This window comes from Cervus elaphus, chromosome 18 (genome assembly GCF_910594005.1).
Source record: "Cervus elaphus chromosome 18, mCerEla1.1, whole genome shotgun sequence".
NCBI lineage: Eukaryota > Metazoa > Chordata > Mammalia > Artiodactyla > Cervidae > Cervus > Cervus elaphus.
Window position 1 is genome coordinate 111,106,544 of NC_057832.1, and position 19,334 is coordinate 111,125,877.

Genomic DNA, 19,334 nt, shown 5'->3' on the forward strand with positions numbered 1-19,334 from the left:
AACTAGTAAAAGAGAGAAAGAGAGAGAGGCAGAAATAATGGTAATGTGGTGTAACCAGTGCTGCAATAGATTTGTATAGTAATAAACAAGGAAGGCATAGGGGGAGAGGGCACTTAGGTTTTCATCTGGGATGGAAGGAAGGGTCAAGGAAGTCTTCACAAGAGACATGACATTGTACTGAATCTGCAATACTGCACAGGAGTTTGCTGTTTGGGTTATGATGTGAAAATGATTTCTTGGATTTTCTCTTCTTGATTACCCTCCTGCTCTTCCCACAACCCTCCTAGTACAAGAAGAACTCCTATGGTGTCCACCCCTACTACATGGCCCTGGAGGAGGATGGCAGTGCCCACGGAGTGCTCCTGCTGAATAGCAATGCCATGGGTAAGACAGACACACAATCCCTGTGTACCACCAGAAACATCTGGGACCTCTTTCAGCCATCTGGAACATCAACAGAAATAAGGAAAGTCAAGGGCAAGGCAAATGAAACAGATAAACTCACCTACCATTCATTCATTTATTCAAGTTTTACTAAGAGCACTAGGCCAGGTATAAGGGGTACAATTTTCACTAAACACAGTGCCTATCTTGTGTGACCTTATTTACTGTACCTTTTAGCTCTTTTTCACAAAGTGATAATAAGATGTTGAGACTGAGATTATGTTTGAGGTACCTGAATATCCCTCTCTGATTCTACTTTATGGGAAATGGCTTATTAGAGGAAGTGGGCATTAAAATAAGAATGTAAGAAAGTGAAAATAGCAAAATTTAGGGCAGAGTCCCTGACTGGGAGATTTATAGTTCCAAGGATACTCCTCACCTTCTTCTTTTTTTTTTTTTTTTAACAGATGTGACTTTCCAGCCTACTCCTGCCCTGACATATCGCACCACAGGAGGCATTTTGGACTTTTATATGGTTTTGGGGCCAACCCCTGAGCTTGTAACTCAGCAATACACTGAGGTTGGAAGTTATTCTACCCATCAATATATCATCCAGTGTTTGCTGGGTATTGCCTTGTTCTTAGCACTGAGAAAGGCCATTTTTTCCACCCTTAAGGCCCTTAGATGTCCCTACTACATTATTGCTGTCTTTTCTGAAAGTCAGGAGTTAGTGTTTAGGGGCTCTACAGGCATATTGATATCCCATACTTCTCTTAACTATTTGCCTTCCTGAGAATTTCAAATCAGTGATAATCACTGAGTTCTCAGGTTTCCTAGAGTGGATACTGTTTATAGAGAGACTTTCTATCATTCTGCATCTCTATGGTTAATCCATATTTATTTGACTTTCTTATTTTTCTTGAGTGAAGCCTCTTAGATGAGACAGCTTCACGGAAGAGCTCAAGTTGCTTCAAGTATAAGTCAATCATCTTTTCTTCCCAAAGAAATTGACTTGAATCTATTTTTCTTTTTTATTTTAGTTGATTGGTCGCCCAGCAATGATTCCCTACTGGGCCTTGGGATTCCAGCTGAGTCGCTATGGATACCAGGATGATTATGAAATCTCCAGTTTGTATGATGCAATGATGGCTGCTCAGATTCCCTACGTATGATACCCTCATTCAGTCTGTGGTTTAATTAGTGGTGGGAATTTGTGGCTAAGTATAGATTGGAAAATCTTCATAGAAATTCATTCAAGTAGTGATGACTACTTCAGCATGAAGAAAATGTAGCTGTGGATCTAGAAAACATTACCTTTTAAGTATATTTCAGGCAACCCTTTAAAATCAAGGGTTGCAAACTGAGAGTTGCATAAATCCTTCAGCAGTTTGAGGGATGCTTGGGGGATACCGTTCCTGCCTCTTGCCAGGAATATCCTGCAATAGCCGTGGCTGGACTTTGAGACATGACTTTTGGGACCTGAAAATCATCTCAAGATTATAACCATTTTAGGAAATTGTACTGTGGCTATTCTTGGGGAGGGTGGATATAAAAGGAGAATATGAATGAAACCAGTTAATAGTAAGCCTTCACTTTTTCTTAAACACACACATACACATAAGCATATCCTACAACAACCTATCCCCTAGATAAAGCCCTAGAAGTGCAGTCATTTGCTGTCAACAGGCAGAATTCCATAAATAGCATGTTCTTTATCCTCCTGTAATGATCAGTTTCTCATCACGCAGTTGTTTTGCTCTCAATTCACCTCCTGAGGTTTTGGAGGACAATTAATGATTGGCAGCTGAGAATAAAATAAAGCATTATGATATTCTCATCAAAGATAATTTGAAACATTCATCCAGGCTTAATTTTTCTTTTTATAGACTGCTATTCTAGATACTTATTAAACATAAATTAGAAAAGATAGGAAAATTAAAAGATTAAAAAAATCCATGGGTTTACCTCACAGAGACAATTAATGTTAATAATGTGTTGATTCATTCTTTCCGAGTTTTGGCTTATGAACAAATCTCTCCTCCCTCGAACAACTTTTACTTAAAGTCTTAAGGCAATTCAGGTGATTATCACTTTTAGGCTAAAAAGAATCATCATCTCCCCACCAGGAACTGAATATTAACCACTTGATGTCATTATTCAGCAATCAAGGATTAAGTGAATTTCATGTGCAGAAACCTGAGTTGGTGCTTTACAGAGAAGAGGGAAGGCAAGGTTCTCACTCCAAGGCTCATCCAGTCAAATGAGAGTGGCAGAAATAAATACATTCTAGAAAACTATAAAATAATGTAGTTCTAAATGTGAATAGGAGAAGGCAATGGCAACCCACTCCAGTGCTCTTGCCTGGAAAATCCCATAGACGGAGGAGCCTGATAGGCTACAGTCCATGGGGTTTCGAAGAGTCGGACACGACTGAGCGACTTCACTTTCACTTTTCACTTTTAGGCATTGGAGAAGGAAATGGCAACCCACTCCAGTGTTCTTGCCTGGAGAATCCCAGGGATGGGGGAGCCTGGTGGGCTGCTGTCTATGGGGTCGCACAGAGTCGGACACGACTGAAGTGACTTAGCAACAGTAGCAGCAAATGTGAATAAATTCAGTCAGGTTTATTGAAGGTGGGGGGGAAAGACACAGATATACAATCTTTTGTTTCTCAGGCAAGTATGGCTTTCTACCCTTGAACATTCAACCAGCATTTTGTTTAATAGGCTCATTGGGTTTCAGATCTGAAGAATGGAAAAGACATAAATTGAGGGAAGGAAAGGGAGGAAATACAGTTGGAGGAGCAGAAAGAGAAAGAATGGGAACCAGTGAGCTGGATGTAGGGATTAAAAAGCAATTTCAATCAGCAGAATTGAAAAGTCAGTCTAGGAGAGTAACAGATAAGAAGTTCAGGGAGGTCTGGTCTGGAGTCTGCAGGCAGTAGGACCGGAGCCTGGCTGAGCAATTCACGTGCCCCGAGGAGCTCCTGCTGCAGGGACCTAAGTATCCTGCTTGCTTGCTTCTATAGGATGTCCAACATGTAGACATCGACTACATGGACCGGAAGCTGGACTTCACCCTCAGCCCCAGCTTTCAAAATCTTGGTCTCCTGATTGAGCAAATGAAGAAAAATGGCACGAGATTTGTTCTTGTTCTGGTAGGTATTTAGAAAGATTAGATCCTGTTTTCTGCTTCTATAGTTCAAAACTAGTACCATTGAGGGAAACTGGATGAAAAATACAGAAGATCTCCCTGAACATTTTTTGTAACTTCTTATGAATCTATAATTTTTTTTAAAGTATTAAAAAGCAAATAAACAAAAGAAGAATGAATGAAAATGACTTTTAAAAGATGATGGATTGCAATATTTATTTTTCATAACTGCGTTATTAGGAGGTAATTTATTATTACATTCTTTCGGTAGAGTTAGAAAACTGAAATACTAGATAATAGCCAAAAATACAATAGAACATGTAATACTAGATATAGCCTCCCCCCCCCAAAAAAAAAAACACAGTAAAGAAGAGAGAGAGTGTGTCTCACTGTTTCAGGTTATGCCTTGGAGAAAATAGCTGTATCTTAATCTCATTTTTCCCTTAGGGGCTCAAAAACCTCTTAAGTTACCATCACCAGTACTCAACAATGGTGAGGTTTAAGGGACTTATTTCTTCTAAATTAAATTCACAAACAACTGATTTAAGATCCAGAATATCAGTTTATTATTTCACATTGGGGGCTTACCAGGGGGGTACAGCAATAAAGAATCTGCCTGCCAATGCAGGAGACAAGAGGCAATGATTTGATCCCTGGATCACGAAGATCCCCTGGAAGAGGAAATGGCAACTCACTCCAGTATTTTTGCCTGGGAAATTCCATGGGCAGAAGGAGCCTGGAAGGCTATAGTCCATGGGGTCACAAAGAGTTGGACTTGACTGAGCGACTGAGCACACATTTTACATTGGAAGCTGTTATCTTATCAAACACAGAAGTAGTTACCTACAAATGATCCTTCCTTCTAGCCTCCAGAAATTACAGCAATATTTTTTGACTTTTGTTCATTCATTCATTCAAGTATTGACTAAACACTGGGTCTTTGAAAATCCCTCTTCTAAAAAATGTATTTATAATCTATGAGAGTAAGATGTCCTTTTTCTTACAGGGATTTTATTCTATTAGAGGGAGACCCCCAATAAATAAACATTAAAAAAAGATAATTTCAGATAGGTAGTGACAATTTCTACGACAGTTGTGAAGTATGATGCTATTTAGAGAGTCAGGTATGGGATAGATTGAACAGGGAAGGGAACTTGAGATAGACAAGTTGGGTCACAGAATAGAAGAAAGGAATTTCATGTTCTTAAGGACTATTGACATTACATTGTGGAAACATAATCAGTTAGACTTCTCCACTTGAGGGTAAGGTTTTATTAACCTGGTTTATCTCCAGGAATTGTTTTCAAACATAAGCATACTTTTTTTTCCTCAAGAATGTTATAGAGAGGGACTTCCCTGATGGTCCAGTGGTTAAGACTCCACACTTCAATGCAGGGGGTGTGGGTTTGATCCCTGGTTGGGGAACTAAGATCCCACATGCCACATGTTGCAAAAAATAAATAAAATAAATAAATAAAAATAAATAAAAAAAATAATGTTACAAAGAAACATCAATATAGTTTTTAGCTCTCAATTATTCATGGGGTGTGTGTGTGGTGTGTTGTATTATTTCTCACCATTTCTTTCTGCACTGTGAATTGTTAAAAATTTAGAGAGGAGATTTCTTGGTGATGTTTTTCTCATGTCTGCTGTTTTAACCCTTTCACTGCAGGACCCAGCCATTTCTGGCAATGAGACCCAGTATCTCACATTCACCAGAGGGAAGGAAAGTGATGTGTTCATCAAATGGCCAGACAACAGCGATATTGTCTGGGGAAAGGTAAGATTTTGGATAAGATGCCTGTAGTTAATCAGTGTCACAATTGATTAAAAGAGATGCAATAACTCTTGGCAAAATATATTGGGTAATTTATAAATTATGAATGAGTAGAAATCTGTCTGATACTGATTAGCTCAATAAACATTAATAAGGCGAAGGTTTCAGGTCTAATCCTCTAAAATATCAGTGAGCCTTGTTTTATTGTCTGGAAGTATTCCAATGACCCACCCCTTATATATGCCAACTGGTCATTTAACAAAGATAAAGAATCCCTTTGAAAAGGACTTTGAAATCTGTCTCTCAGTCACCTACTCTCATCTTTGACCCAGGATGCTTAATCAGTATCTAATAAAATCACTGAATGCTATGAATTAATCTCCTCTTATCTCCTTTCATTCTCTTTTGTGGCCTCAATCCTCATACTCATTGTTTGATTCTTAGCAACAAGATTTTAAGTGGACTTCCTGACTCTGGATGACAGTAGCTCTTAGCCAGGGTTGCTCTGTAAATATCCCATGCTGCTTCATCTTGTTGCCAAAGTCTTGGCTCTCTGTCTACCGATGCTGAATAGAAATACAGAGACAACATTTGGAGGAAATAGAAAAGAGTAGCTTTATTATTTTTACCAGGCAAAAGGGGAAAACAATGGACCAGTGACTCAATAATTGTGCCTTGCTCTCTTAGGAATAGAGAGAGGTTTTATATCCTCTTGAATGTCTTGCATCTTTTTTTCTGCTGCAAAGTTTCAAAATGGCCACAGCTGGCATCAGGCAACTCAGCAGCCAAGTCTGGTGTTCCTGAAGTTATCAACCCAGGACCTTCTTTCTGAAATGGAGAATGCTACAGGGAGTGTAGGAGAAAAATGCCAAGTATAGAATATAATCTACATGGAGTCAGAGAGTAATTAGCTTTGTGAAGGACAAGTCCAGCTACAAGTGTCTGTTAGTTCAGTTCAGTTCAGTTCAGTCACTCAGTTGTATCCAACTCTTTGCAACTCCATGGGCTACAGCATGCCAGGCCTCTCTGTCCATCACAAACTCCCAGAGTTTACTCAACACATGTCCATTGAGTCAGTGATGCCATCCAACCATCTCATCCTCTATCGTCCCCTTCTCCTCCTGCTTTCAATATTTCCCAGCATCAGGGTCTTTTCAAATGAGTCAGCTCTTCGCATCAGGTGGCCAAAGTATTGGAGTTTCAGCTTCAGCATCAGTCCTTCCAATGAATATTCAGGATTGATTTCCTTTAGGATGGACTGGTTGGATCTCCTTGTTGTCCAAGAAATTCTCAAGCGTCTTCTCCAACACCACAGTTCAAAAGCATCAATTCTTCAATGCTCAGCTTTCTTTATAGGCCAACTCTCACACCCATACATGACTACTGGAAAAACCATCGCTTTGACTAGATGGACCTTTGTTGGCAAAATAATGTCTCTGCTTTTTATTTATTTATTTATTTATTTATTTTTTATTAGTTGGAGGCTAACTACTTCACAACATTTCAGTGGGTTTTGTCATACATTGATATGAATCAGCCATAGATTTACACGTATTCCCCATCCCGACCCCCCCTCCCACCTCCCTCTCCACCCGATTCCTCTGGGTCTTCCCAGTGCACCAGGCCCGAGCACTTGTCTCATGCATCCCACCTGGGCTGGTGATCTGTTTCACCATAGATAGTATACATGCTGTTCTCTCGAAACATCCCACCCTCACCTTCTCCCACAGAGTTCAAAAGTCTGTTCTGTATTTCTGTGTCTCTTTTTCTGTTTTGCATATAGGGTTATCGTTACCATCTTTCTAAATTCCATATATATGTGTTAGTATGCTGTAATGTTCTTTATCTTTCTGGCTTACTTCACTCTGTATAAGGGGCTCCAGTTTCATCCATCTCATTAGGACTGATTCAAATGAATTCTTTTTAATGGCTGAGTAATATTCCATGGTGTATATGTACCACAGCTTCCTTATCCATTCATCTGCTGATGGGCATCTAGGTTGCTTCCATGTCCTGGCTATTAGAAACAGTGCTGCGATGAACATTGGGGTGCACGTGTCTCTTTCAGATCTGGTTTCCTCAGTGTGTATGCCCAGAAGTGGGATTGCTGGGTCATATGGCAGTTCTATTTCCAGTTTTTTAAGAAATCTCCACACTGTTTTCCATAGTGGCTGTACTAGTTTGCATTCCCACCAACAGTGTAAGAGGGTTCCCTTTTCTTCACACCCTCTCCAGCATTTATTGCTTGTAGACTTTTGGATAGCAGCCATCCTGACTGGCGTGTAATGGTACCTCATTGTGGTTTTGATTTGCATTTCTCTAATAATGAGTGATGTTGAGCATCTTTTCAGGTGTTTGTTAGCCATCTGTATGTCTTCTTTGGAGAAATGTCTGTTTAGTTCTTTGGCCCATTTTTTGATTGGGTCATTTATTTTTCTGGAATTGAGCTAGCTTTTTAATATGCTGTCTAGGTTGGTCATAACTTTTCTTCCAAGGAGTAAGCATCTTTTAATTTCATGACTGCAGTCACCATCTGCAGTAATTTTGGAGCCCCCCAAAACAAAGTCTGTCACTATTTCTATTGTTTCCCCATCTATTTGCCATGAAGTGATGGGACCAGATGCCATGATCTTAGCTTTCTGAATGTTGAGCTTTAAGCCAACTTTTTCACTCTCCTCTTTCACTTTCATCAAGAGGCTCTTTAGTTCTTCTTCACTTCCTGCCATAAGTGTGGTGTCATCTGAATATCTGAGGTTACTGATATTTCTCCCAGCAATCTTGATTCCAGCTTGTGCTTCTTCCAGCCCAGCGTTTCTCATGATGCACTCTGCATGTAAGTTAAATAAGCAGGGTGACAATATACAGCCTTGACGTACTCCTTTCCCTATTTGGAACCAGTCTGTTGTTCCATGTCCAGTTCTAACTGCTGCTTCCTGACCTGTATACAGGTTTCTCAAGACTCTGTTAGTAGTAACAGCTAAAGAATAACCAAAATGACTGTAGGCCTATTTGGCTGGTATGTGCCAAAGGCTCCTCACTCGTTTATGTTTTGCTGCAACACTCTTGCTCTGGATTAATACCCTGTTCAAGCTGGTTTTAGAAAGGCAGAGGAACAAGAAATCAAATTGCCAACATCTGCTGGGTCATCAAAAAAAGAAGAGAATTCCAGAAAAATATCTATTTCTACTTTATTGACTATGCCAAAGCCTTTGACTGTGTGGATCACAATAAACTGTGGACAATTCTGAAGGAGATGGGAATACCAGACCACCTGACCTGCCTCTTGAGAAACCTGTATACAAGTCAGGAAGCAACAGTTAGAACTGGACATGGAACAACAGACTGGTTCCAAATAGGAAAAGGAGTACGTCAAGGCTGTATATTGTCACCCTGCTTATTTAACTTATATGCAGAGTGCATCATGAGAAACGCTGGGCTGGAAGAAGCACAAGCTGGAATCAAGATTGCTGGGAGAAATATCAATAACCTCAGATATGCAGATGATACCACCTTTATGGCAGGAAGTGAAGAAGAACTAAAGAGCCTCTTGATGAAAGTGAAAGAGGAGAGTGAAAAAGTTGGCTTAAAGCTCAACATTCAGAAAGCTAAGATCATGGCATCTGGTCCCATCACTTCATGGCAAATTGATGGGGAAACAGTGGAAATAGTGGCTCACTTTATTTTGGGGGGCTCCAAAATCACTGCAGATGGTGATTGCAGCAGTGAAATTAAAAGATGCTTACTCCTTGGAAGAAAAGTTATGACCAACCTAGACAGCATATTAAAAAGCAGAGACATTACTTTGTCTACAAAGGTCCATCTAGTCAAGAATATGGTTTTTCCAGTGGTCATGTATGGATGTGAGAATTGGACTATAAAGAAAGCTGAGCACCAAAGAATTGATGCTTTTGAACTGTGGTGTTGGAGAAGACTCTTAAGAGTCCCCTGGACTGCAAGGAGAATCAACCAGTCCATCCTAAAGGAGATCAGTCCTGGGTGTTCATTGGAAGGACTGATGTTGAACCTGAAACTCCAATACTTTGGCCACCTAATGAGAAGAGCTGTCTCATTTGAAAAGACCCTAATGCTGGAAAGGTTTGGGGGCAGGAGGAGAAGGGGACGACAGAGGATGAGATGGTTGGATGGCATCATCGACTCAATGAACATGGTTTTGGGTGGACTCCGGGAGTTGGTGATGGACAGGGGAGCCGGGTGTTGTGCAGTTCATGGGTTTGCAAAGAGTCGGACACAACTGAGCGAATGAACTGAACTGAATGCCCTGTTCAAGTGCCTTTGAATGTTTCCTTCCCAACTTACCCAAATAATACCTGCACTTCAAGGCCAACTTAAATATTCACTCTTAGGAAGCATCCAAAGACCAGCTTTGTTCTCCCTTTTGTATATTGCAACTTGCTTATGTTCCATCTGTGAACTTGGAGAAAACAAGGACTGTTTCTTACTTAAGGCTCAGCAGATACAGATTATAGAAGGGAGCCTGGCATATAGTAAATGTTCAGTATTTGTTGAATGAATGAATCAATGTATATAGTTGAAAAGTGAAAGTGAAGTCACTCAGTCGTGTCTGACTCTTTGTGACCCCATGAACTATAACCTATCAGGTTCCTTTGTCCATGGGATTTTTCAGGCAAGAATACTGGAGTGAGTTGCCATTTCCTTCTCCAGGAGATCTTCCCAGCCCAGGGACTGAACCCGGGTCTCCTGCATTGTAGGCAGACGCTTTACCGTCTGAACCACCAAGGAAGTCCAAAATGTATACAGTTAATGTCCTTGTAATTATAGATGAAATTGGTTGACACTATGAATTTTTTTTTTGATACTATGAATTTTTTAATGCTGTGTATACTTGGGGTCCTTAGTAAGTTGTGATACTGCTTAAAAGTCTTGAGGCTAAGTGTATAGGTTGTGAACAGAAATCAATCTTATTCCTTTAGAGTCACACTTAATATGTATTTTTTATAAGGGGAAATTTGTTACAAGTCTGTGATAGGCAGGTCAGTGAAAAAATCATCATTTTCCAAGTGATTGTACAGAGGATGTGCTTAGAAGGGATTTAGTTAATAACATTCAAAAGTAAAATTTTGAAAACTGATGGAATGAATCAAGAGATCCCAACCTATTTTCACCTAACAAAATTCCATATATTCAGACTTTGCAATTTAATTAATGGCAAATATCCCCTGGAATTATATGGAGATGCATGTCATTAGAGTCTAACATGTGAAACATCTCATGGTTTGTGTGCAATGCCTTTTAAAGGTTTTAATTGTTCTTTTTCTTTTTCTAGGTTTGGCCAGATCTGCCCAACGTGAATGTGGATGGGTCCCTTGATCACGAAACTCAGGTTAAGGTACAGTAACACACAGATTTTTGTCTACATGGTTCTAAACATCTGGATACTTAAGAGTTTTACCCTGATGTTTGGTTAAGTAGCTCTGAGTTGGGTGTACTTGTCAACAAGTAATTTTCTGGAAGCAAAATTTTCTGCAAATGGAAAACCCAACAGGCAGCTAAACTGGAATTGTATAGAAGGAAATTATATATGAAATACCTTTACCTGTGCACCTTCAATGGGTTGTATTTTGTTTGAATTTAAAGTTGGTTAAAAATAATGAAGGAAAGTCTGAAATCTTTTCACTGGAGGGGTTATGAACAGATTGGGTTTTAATTTGAATCATCTACATATAGAAGAAAGTGCTGGCCAGTTGAAAGGAGCAGTGGCCTTGACTCAGCACTTGATGCCACATCAGTCTCGGGCATCCAGCATCCCATCCACACTGCAGCTCACGTTTCCCTGCATGACTGATCTCCTTGATTTGGCCAATGGGGAAAAAGCACTTGTGCTCTGAAGTTTGACTGTTTAGACACTGATGGTTAATTTTCCTGTTTATATGATGACATGCCTAATCGTAAAGTGAATCCCATGTTTAAAATGGGACTTAAAGGAAAGGAGAGTATGGAGTCACCTTTCCTGGTGTGTGTGTGTCCGCAGTAAACTGCAGCTGCAGCCACTGATATGAGGTTAGGGCACACACCAAGTGGGCAGAGCCTTGCACAAATACCTGCTTGTCTCCCCTTCCCGGTCCTCGCGCACCCCCGACCCCCCACAGAAGAGCTGAGACCCCACATAAGAGCATGTGTCCTCCTTACAGCTGTACAAAGCCCACGTTGCTTTTCCTGACTTCTTGCGGAATAGCACGGCTGCCTGGTGGAAGAGGGAAATAGAAGAGCTCTACAGAAACCCTCGAGAGCCAGAGAAGAGCTTGAAGTTTGATGGATTGTGGATTGTAAGTCATCTTTCATGCCTTTCTTTGAAAACATTAGCAGTCGAAACACAGGGAGATAACTCAGAACCTACCAAAGCAGCAAGCTAGGGCTAGCAGAGTGGACCAGAGGGATGCTGTTATAGAGCTAAGGTGCTGGGACCACCGGGAAGAGCAGAGAGAATCGTATGTCTTCCCAGAGACATACTGCCTAGTGGAAGTTGGGGTCCCTGAAGGCGATGAGCCGTCGCTCAAGTTGCTGCTTGGAGAAGAAAGGGGGACACATGTCTAACTTCTCTTAGCTCCACACCCTCTAACCTCTCGCCAGTGCTTCCCATTGGCCAGACCTACACAGAGGCCAGTGCTGAAAGAGCCCAAGAGCCCATCCTGTGATACAGGGCAGGGCCAGGGGTGGGCAAGGCATGGATCAGAGGCAACTGGCATCATCACAGGGCTGGGAAAACTCCAGCTTCAAAGGTCCATTCTGATGCTTGCTGTGGTTGTTGGTTGGGCTTAAGAGCAGGGCTTCCTGAGATGTCTCTGGGACACACATTCAAAGGCTCCTCTATTGGTGTTTCTCTACGAGTGGGAAGCATGTCAGTACCCCAGTTTCCTCCTCCACTGTGCATGGTCTGAGCTCCCGAGCATATCCCAGGTCAGCTCTGAAGAGCTTCTCCAGTCTGGGCCAGGCTGAAAGAAGCTTGCCACTGACCCAGAGACAAACCTCTCAGCCCACTGGCGGCCCTGGGGCCGCCCTGGCCACCATCAGGATAGGCAGACCCAGGGCACGAAAGGACACAGATTAACCCAAACTGAAGAGATGGGGGAAGCCCTGAGCAACACAGATCCCAACAGCTCTGTGGTGTTTGTTCCACTGTGAGAAAGCTGTAGCTGAATAACTCCAGGAGCCAAGAGTCCTCCCGAACAGCCTGGCTTTGCATTTTAGTATGTCCTACTTAACATCACCAGGGCCTTCCCTGGTGGCTCAGACAATAAAAATGTCTGCCTGCAATGTGGAGACCTGGGTTCAATCCCCGGGTCAGGAAGATCCCCTGGAGAAGGAAATGGCAACCCACTCCAGTACTCTTGCCTGGAAAATTCCATGGACGGAGGAGCCTGGTGGGCTACAGTCCTTGGGGTCGCAAAGAGTCGGACACGACTGAGCGACTTCACTTTCACTTAAGATCACTTAATATACAACATTTTAAGTTTTCCACTGATAATGTAGGCTGTGAATATTCACCTCAAGAACTGCTATTTCTTGCATTTAAGTAATAGATCCCTGCAAGTATTATTTGATTTCTAGATTTGTTTCTGAGTTACCTACAACTTTCTAGGACCATATCTACTGAAAGTTAGAAAGTTAGAGATTTCTCCTGGTTTTGGGTCTATGCTGGTGTCAGAATCAATAGTCTAAACTATTGATAATGAGGAGATTATAATAACCATTAGCCATGGATAAAAAGTGAGTCATCCATGCATAGAAAAGATGGGCTTGTGTGGGGAGATGAATCAAAAGGAGATTTACTTAGGTCATGATTCCAGCCTAATTTCAGTATTTTGTCACTATAAGCCAATCCTCACAGGTCTAAAAATGCCAAGTAAACTAGAGGTTTAACACTCTTCTTAAACCAAAATGATTCCTTAGAGTCCTCTTGGGTTGGTGCCTGAGGTTACACAGAGTCGGTGATGAACCAGCTGGTGTGAGTTTGACCTCACTGCTGTGGGGACCAGTGTCATCTCCAGGAAGGGCCATGCTGCCTCTGACCCACGGAAGTTTTTTTTTTTTTTTTGCTATCTCATTGCAGAACATGAATGAACCATCGAACTTTGTGAATGGATCTGTCAGGGGCTGCAGCGATGAAATTCTTAATAATCCACCCTATATGCCATGTATGTAAAATGATGTCTTCACTAAATTACTTCTCTGCTCAAAAGCCTTGCAAATTTTCCTGTTACTGTCAAAGTGAAGCCTAATTTTGGCAAGAAAACGCTCTTAAATCTGACATAAAATCTCAAATACAATAATTGAATAAGTGCAAATAAACAATTAATCAGGCATAGAAATAATAGCATGATGTGGTATGAAAGAAACCAAGCAATGATGTGCATCTGATTATAGTGATGAACTGATAACTGGCGCTCCAAATCACCCCCTGCACACCACACACACCACACATACACACCACATACTACACTGCACACACACCACACATGCACACACACAGACATGTCACACACCACACACACCACACATACACACCACATACTACACTGCACACACACCACACATGCACACACACAGACATGTCACACACCACACGCACCACACACACCACACATACACACCACATACTACACTGCACACACACCACACATGCACACACACAGACATGTCACACACCACACGCACCACACACACCACACATACATACCACATACTACACTGCACACACACCACACATGCACACAGACATGTCACACACCACACACACCACACATACACACCACATACTACACTGCACACACACCACACATGCACACACACAGACATGTCACACACCACACGCACCACACACACCACACATACATACCACATACTACACTGCACACACACCACACATGCACACACACAGACATGTCACACACCACACACACCACACATACATACCACATACTACACTGCACACACACCACACATGCACGCACACAGACATGTCACACACCACACACACCACACATACATACCACATACTACACTGCACACACACCACACATGCACACACACAGACATGTCACACACCACACACACCACACATACATACCACATACTACACTGCACACACACCACACATGCACACAGACATGTCACACACCACACACACCACACATACATACCACATACTACACTGCACACACACCACACATGCACACACACAGACATGTCACACACCACACACACCACACATACATACCACACACTACACTGCACACACACCACACATGCACACAGACATGTCACACACCACACACACCACACATACATACCACATACTACACTGCACACACACCACACATGCACACACACAGACATGTCACACACCACACACACACCACACACATACCACATACTACACTGCACACACACCACACATGCACACAGACATATCACACACCACACATACATACCACACACCACACATGCACACACACCACACATGCACACACAGAGACATGTCACATACCACACATACCATACATACATACCACATACTATACTGCACACACACCACACATGCACATATACAGACAGGTCACACACCACACACACCACACATACATACCACACACTACACTGCACACACACCACACATGCACACACACAGACATGTCACATACCACACACACCATACATACATACCACGTACTACACTGCACACACACCACACATGCACACACATAGACATGCCACACACCACGCACATCACACACACTGCCACATATTACACATACACCACAAAGACACACATATACACATACCACACATACACACACACACGCACCCTACATACACATTTCACTCTTTTGATTAGATGATGGAAATTTAGTTCCGTCACTCCTTCTGCCCATGTTCACAGAACCTACATGAAAGATATTCCCTGTTTGTCCCATGGTAAAAACAAACAGAATATCAATGGACCTTGGGTTTAAAGGTGTCTTAGGAGTTGAACACCTTACAAGCTGAACTCTTCCCTTACCTTGAACTCATACCTTACTTGAACTCTTGCCTAGGGAAGGAAGTGACTCACTTCAATAAGAGTACTGTCCCAGTAATTCGTGGACTCCACATTTCCTGAATTGTGGTTCACTGCTAGGCTTACTATTGCTCACTAGATCCTTCCTTCCTTCCTCTCTCCCTTCCTCCCTTCCTTTCTCCTTCCTTCCTTTCTGCCTTTTTCTCCTTCTTTCCTTAATTTAGTATCTGTGTATCAGATAAGTGATGACAAATCAGAAAGCTTTAGCAGTATTAGTGTGGTGATGAAATAGGACCTGTTCCCTTGAGAACATTGCCATCTAGTGGAAGAGACGATCATAACCATAAAGGGGTTTATTGAGTCCTAACTGGGCTATGGCAGCCCCCTGTAACTATTGGAGTTGGAGCGGAACAGAAGCGTCCCCTTCCTGGCTCCATACCCCGTTCTTACCTTTCATTAATTAAGCAGCCACAGGACCCTGATAACAAAAACTTCTTGAAACTGGAGCTGTTACTGGTAATGAGGTTGTTGGCTGAAGTTGAGAAATGCGAAGATGATGGGAATTTCTGGTGAATGTGCAAATCAGGTTCTGTAAGAATTAACTTTGCATTTCCTCCCAGACTTGGGGTCCCGGGGCCAGGGCCTGAGCAGCCAGACCCTGTGCATGGAGAGCCAGCAGGTGCTGCCAGACGGCTCGTCCGTGCGCCACTTCGACGTGCACAACCTTTACGGCTGGGCCCAGGCCAGACCCACGTACGAGTGAGTGTGCTTTTGTCACCGGCCAGCAAGACGATTTTCATTTCTTCCTATGACTGTAAATGTCTAGAGTTCTGACATGGTCAGGGACAAAGCTCTTTGCATCACGGGCATCCACCCTTACTCTATGTGTGTGTGCTAAGTCACCTCAGTCATGTCCGACTCTGTGCAACCTTATGGACTGTAGCCCTCCAGGCTCCTCTGTCCATGGGGATTCTCCAGGCAAGAAGACTGGAATGGGTTGCCATGTCCCCCTCCAGGGGATCTTCCTGACCCAGAGATCGAACCTGCATCTTCCGTGACTCCTGCATTGCAGGAGGATTCTTTACTGCTGAGCCACTGGGGATACCCCTGCCTTATTTCTTGCCTTCATTATCTCTCACTGAGGTGTGTGTGTGTGTGCACATGTGCATGCATGCCCACGCATCCCTGTCCATTTTTGGACTTATTTTAGTGTGAAATATTGGCAGTAACCTAAATGGATTAGTTTCCGCTATAGCTAGCTACTTTTCCTGACATCACTTACTGAATACTTTATCTTTGCCTATCGATGTGGTGCTTTCTTTAGCAAATATTTGGATTACATCATACACCAGCATCTGTCAATAGATTTTCTCTTTTGATCCACTGATTTTTCTCTCATATCTTGTTTTTATTTTTGGGCTAAAGCATCTTACAGAAGACTGACCTTCCATTGAGAAATATTTAAACATCTTTTATGTATATTTATCCCTCTGTGCAAAATTTTTCCTGCGTTTTGAGGATTAGCCTAGTAGAGGGCATATTATCAATGGGAGCTGTAGTCATATATACTTTTATTTGGGTACCAGATCTACCTCTTTGCTCTTTAAATGACTGACAAATTATCTCTCTTCTTTGAGCCTCAGTTTCCTGACAGTAAAAGTAGGCCAGGATTGTGAGACAGTACACATGAACATGACCGGTACAATGCCTGGGATAGAGTAATTGTTCTGTGAATATCTGTCTTACACCTCACCCCAGCCCTCCTCATACCTAGAAGTAGATAGCTAATTAATTTTTTTAAGAAATCCACATATTGTTAATCAGCCATATTCCAAAATAAGATAAATTTTTTTAATTAAAAATTTTTTTAAAAGAAAAAGAAATCCATACTTTAGATGATGCTCTATCTGCAAGTTGTTCTCCTGGGAAGCTGACTGGGACTCTCAGCATCACTTAAATAGCAGATAAAGCTCCTCAGCTGTCCAGCCTCAAATTCACCCTCAACTCACCCCCTTGTCCCCCTCCGAGCAGAGCCGTGCAGGAGGTGACAGGACAGCGAGGGATCGTCATCACTCGCTCCACTTTCCCCTCTTCTGGCCGCTGGGGAGGACACTGGCTGGGCGACAACACGGCCGCGTGGGACCAGCTGAAGAAGTCGATCATTGGTGTGTGGCTTATCCTGGGTCCTCTCCAGGTGGGGAGGGGGCTGGAGTGCTCTTCAACAGGGTTGGTCGTGTCTAATCGTCATCCGTGCCGTCAGTGAAAGCCACGGGAGCTGAGTGCTCTGTGTGTGTGAGCTTTAATGGACACCCATCTTTTGACATTTTCATCACGAGTGACTCAGAGCTTTCAAATGTGGAACAGAAGAGACAGGTCAAACCTCCCCTTCCCGCGGTCTGCTCTCCTGTGTCCAACGCAGCTGTATCTTCTCCTTGCAGGCATGATGGAGTTCAGTCTCTTTGGAATCTCTTATGTAAGTCCTACTGGGGCCATGATGAATCCCCCAGTTCAGATTTTGGTGTGTCTGAAACCCACAAAGTCCCACCTAAAATATGCTCTGGTTTTGCATCTTCTCAGACAGGAGCAGACATCTGTGGATTCTTTGGAGATGCTGAGTATGAGATGTGTGTTCGCTGGATGCAGCTGGGGGCATTTTATCCATTTTCCAGGAACCACAACACATTTGGGACCAGGGTGAGGGAAGCCAGTTACATTCTGGGTGTTTCGTGTCCTTACATCATAACTTCCTCTTATAATTGTATTTATGTATTCTTTTATTTTTGGCTGTACTGGGCCTCATTGCTGCGTGGACTTTTTCTCTAGTTGCGGCGAGGAGGGTCTAGTCTCTAGTTGCAGTGTGCAGGCTTCTCACTGTGGTGGCTTCTGTTGTTGTGGAGCATGGGCTCTAGGGCTGTGGGCTTCAGTAGCTGTGGTCCCCCAGGCTCTAGAGCACAGACTCAATAGCTGTGGTGCATGGGCATAGTTGCTCCGCAGCATATCGGATCTTCCCAGGTCAGGGATTGAACTTGGGTCTCCCGAACTGGCAGGTAGATTCTTTACCACTGAGCCATCAGGGAAACCCCACCACTTCTTCTTAACTCAAGAGCATCATACTTATTTGTATGATGAGAAAAATATAAAATCACCAGCAACTCCATTGCTTGGAAAATCCACAGAGTTCAAGAGCCCAGACTACCAACCATTTTCAAGAATATACTTTTTCCCATCTCTTGGGTTATTAATGCCTATGAAGAGAAATGTTTATGGCTCCCTATGGAGCTGAAATAAAAAGAGGCTCCCTTTGCTTTTAGAAATGATGGATTTGTATTTTACTTAAATCTCACTGAGTTATGTCAGTGCTGCATGGAGACCCATCTCTCTCTATACACGTGCAGGGCCAAGGCTAGACCCTATCCTGAAGGGTTCATGGAAAGAAAAGGAAGCAAGAAGCTCCAGTTTATAAAGATGACAGATGGAGGGAAAGAGGAAGCTAGAAGTTAGAGGAAAAAGGATGTGTAACCTACATATGGGATATGTGCCTGTGCGTGAGTGCTTAGTCACTAAATCTGACTCTTTACGACCCCATAGACTGTAGCCCGCCAGGCTCCTCTGTCCGTGGGATTTCCCAGGCAAAAACACTGGAGTGAGCTGCCATTTCCTTCTCCAGGGGTTACTCCCAGATTGGCGATCAAACTCATGTCTCCTGTGTTGGCAGGGGATTCTTTACCACTGAGCCACCAGGAAAGCCCATATGTGCGTGCTGGCCCTTTTCTCATACTGCTAGAAAGGAGGAGGTGATCTTCCACCTGCTACTTTACCCTTTTAGAGACAAGATCCTGTGGCCTGGGACTCAGACTTTGAGACGTTCTCAAGAAAAGTCCTCCAGACCAGATATACTCTGCTTCCTTACCTCTACACTCTAATGCATAAAGCTCACGCCGAGGGCAGCACTGTGGTCCGACCCCTTCTCCATGAGTGAGTAGA

At 42.7% G+C, this 19,334-nt stretch overlaps 1 protein-coding gene across 2 annotated transcripts in view; it reads left to right on the forward strand.

Annotated features, from left to right (window-relative positions):
- The window catches only part of MGAM (maltase-glucoamylase), a 198,121-nt gene that overhangs the window by 157,610 nt on the left and 21,177 nt on the right, over nucleotides 1-19,334 (forward strand). For both annotated transcript variants that reach the window (XM_043873137.1, XM_043873134.1), the window contains 13 exons: nucleotides 288-384; nucleotides 852-964; nucleotides 1,425-1,550; nucleotides 3,413-3,541; nucleotides 5,210-5,317; nucleotides 10,620-10,682; nucleotides 11,485-11,619; nucleotides 13,404-13,488; nucleotides 15,971-16,109; nucleotides 17,382-17,515; nucleotides 17,789-17,823; nucleotides 17,928-18,044; nucleotides 19,177-19,325. In XM_043873137.1, the coding sequence (XP_043729072.1) occupies nucleotides 288-384; nucleotides 852-964; nucleotides 1,425-1,550; nucleotides 3,413-3,541; nucleotides 5,210-5,317; nucleotides 10,620-10,682; nucleotides 11,485-11,619; nucleotides 13,404-13,488; nucleotides 15,971-16,109; nucleotides 17,382-17,515; nucleotides 17,789-17,823; nucleotides 17,928-18,044; nucleotides 19,177-19,325 (1,430 nt within the window). The remainder of the gene's footprint in view (nucleotides 1-287; nucleotides 385-851; nucleotides 965-1,424; nucleotides 1,551-3,412; nucleotides 3,542-5,209; nucleotides 5,318-10,619; nucleotides 10,683-11,484; nucleotides 11,620-13,403; nucleotides 13,489-15,970; nucleotides 16,110-17,381; nucleotides 17,516-17,788; nucleotides 17,824-17,927; nucleotides 18,045-19,176; nucleotides 19,326-19,334) is intronic.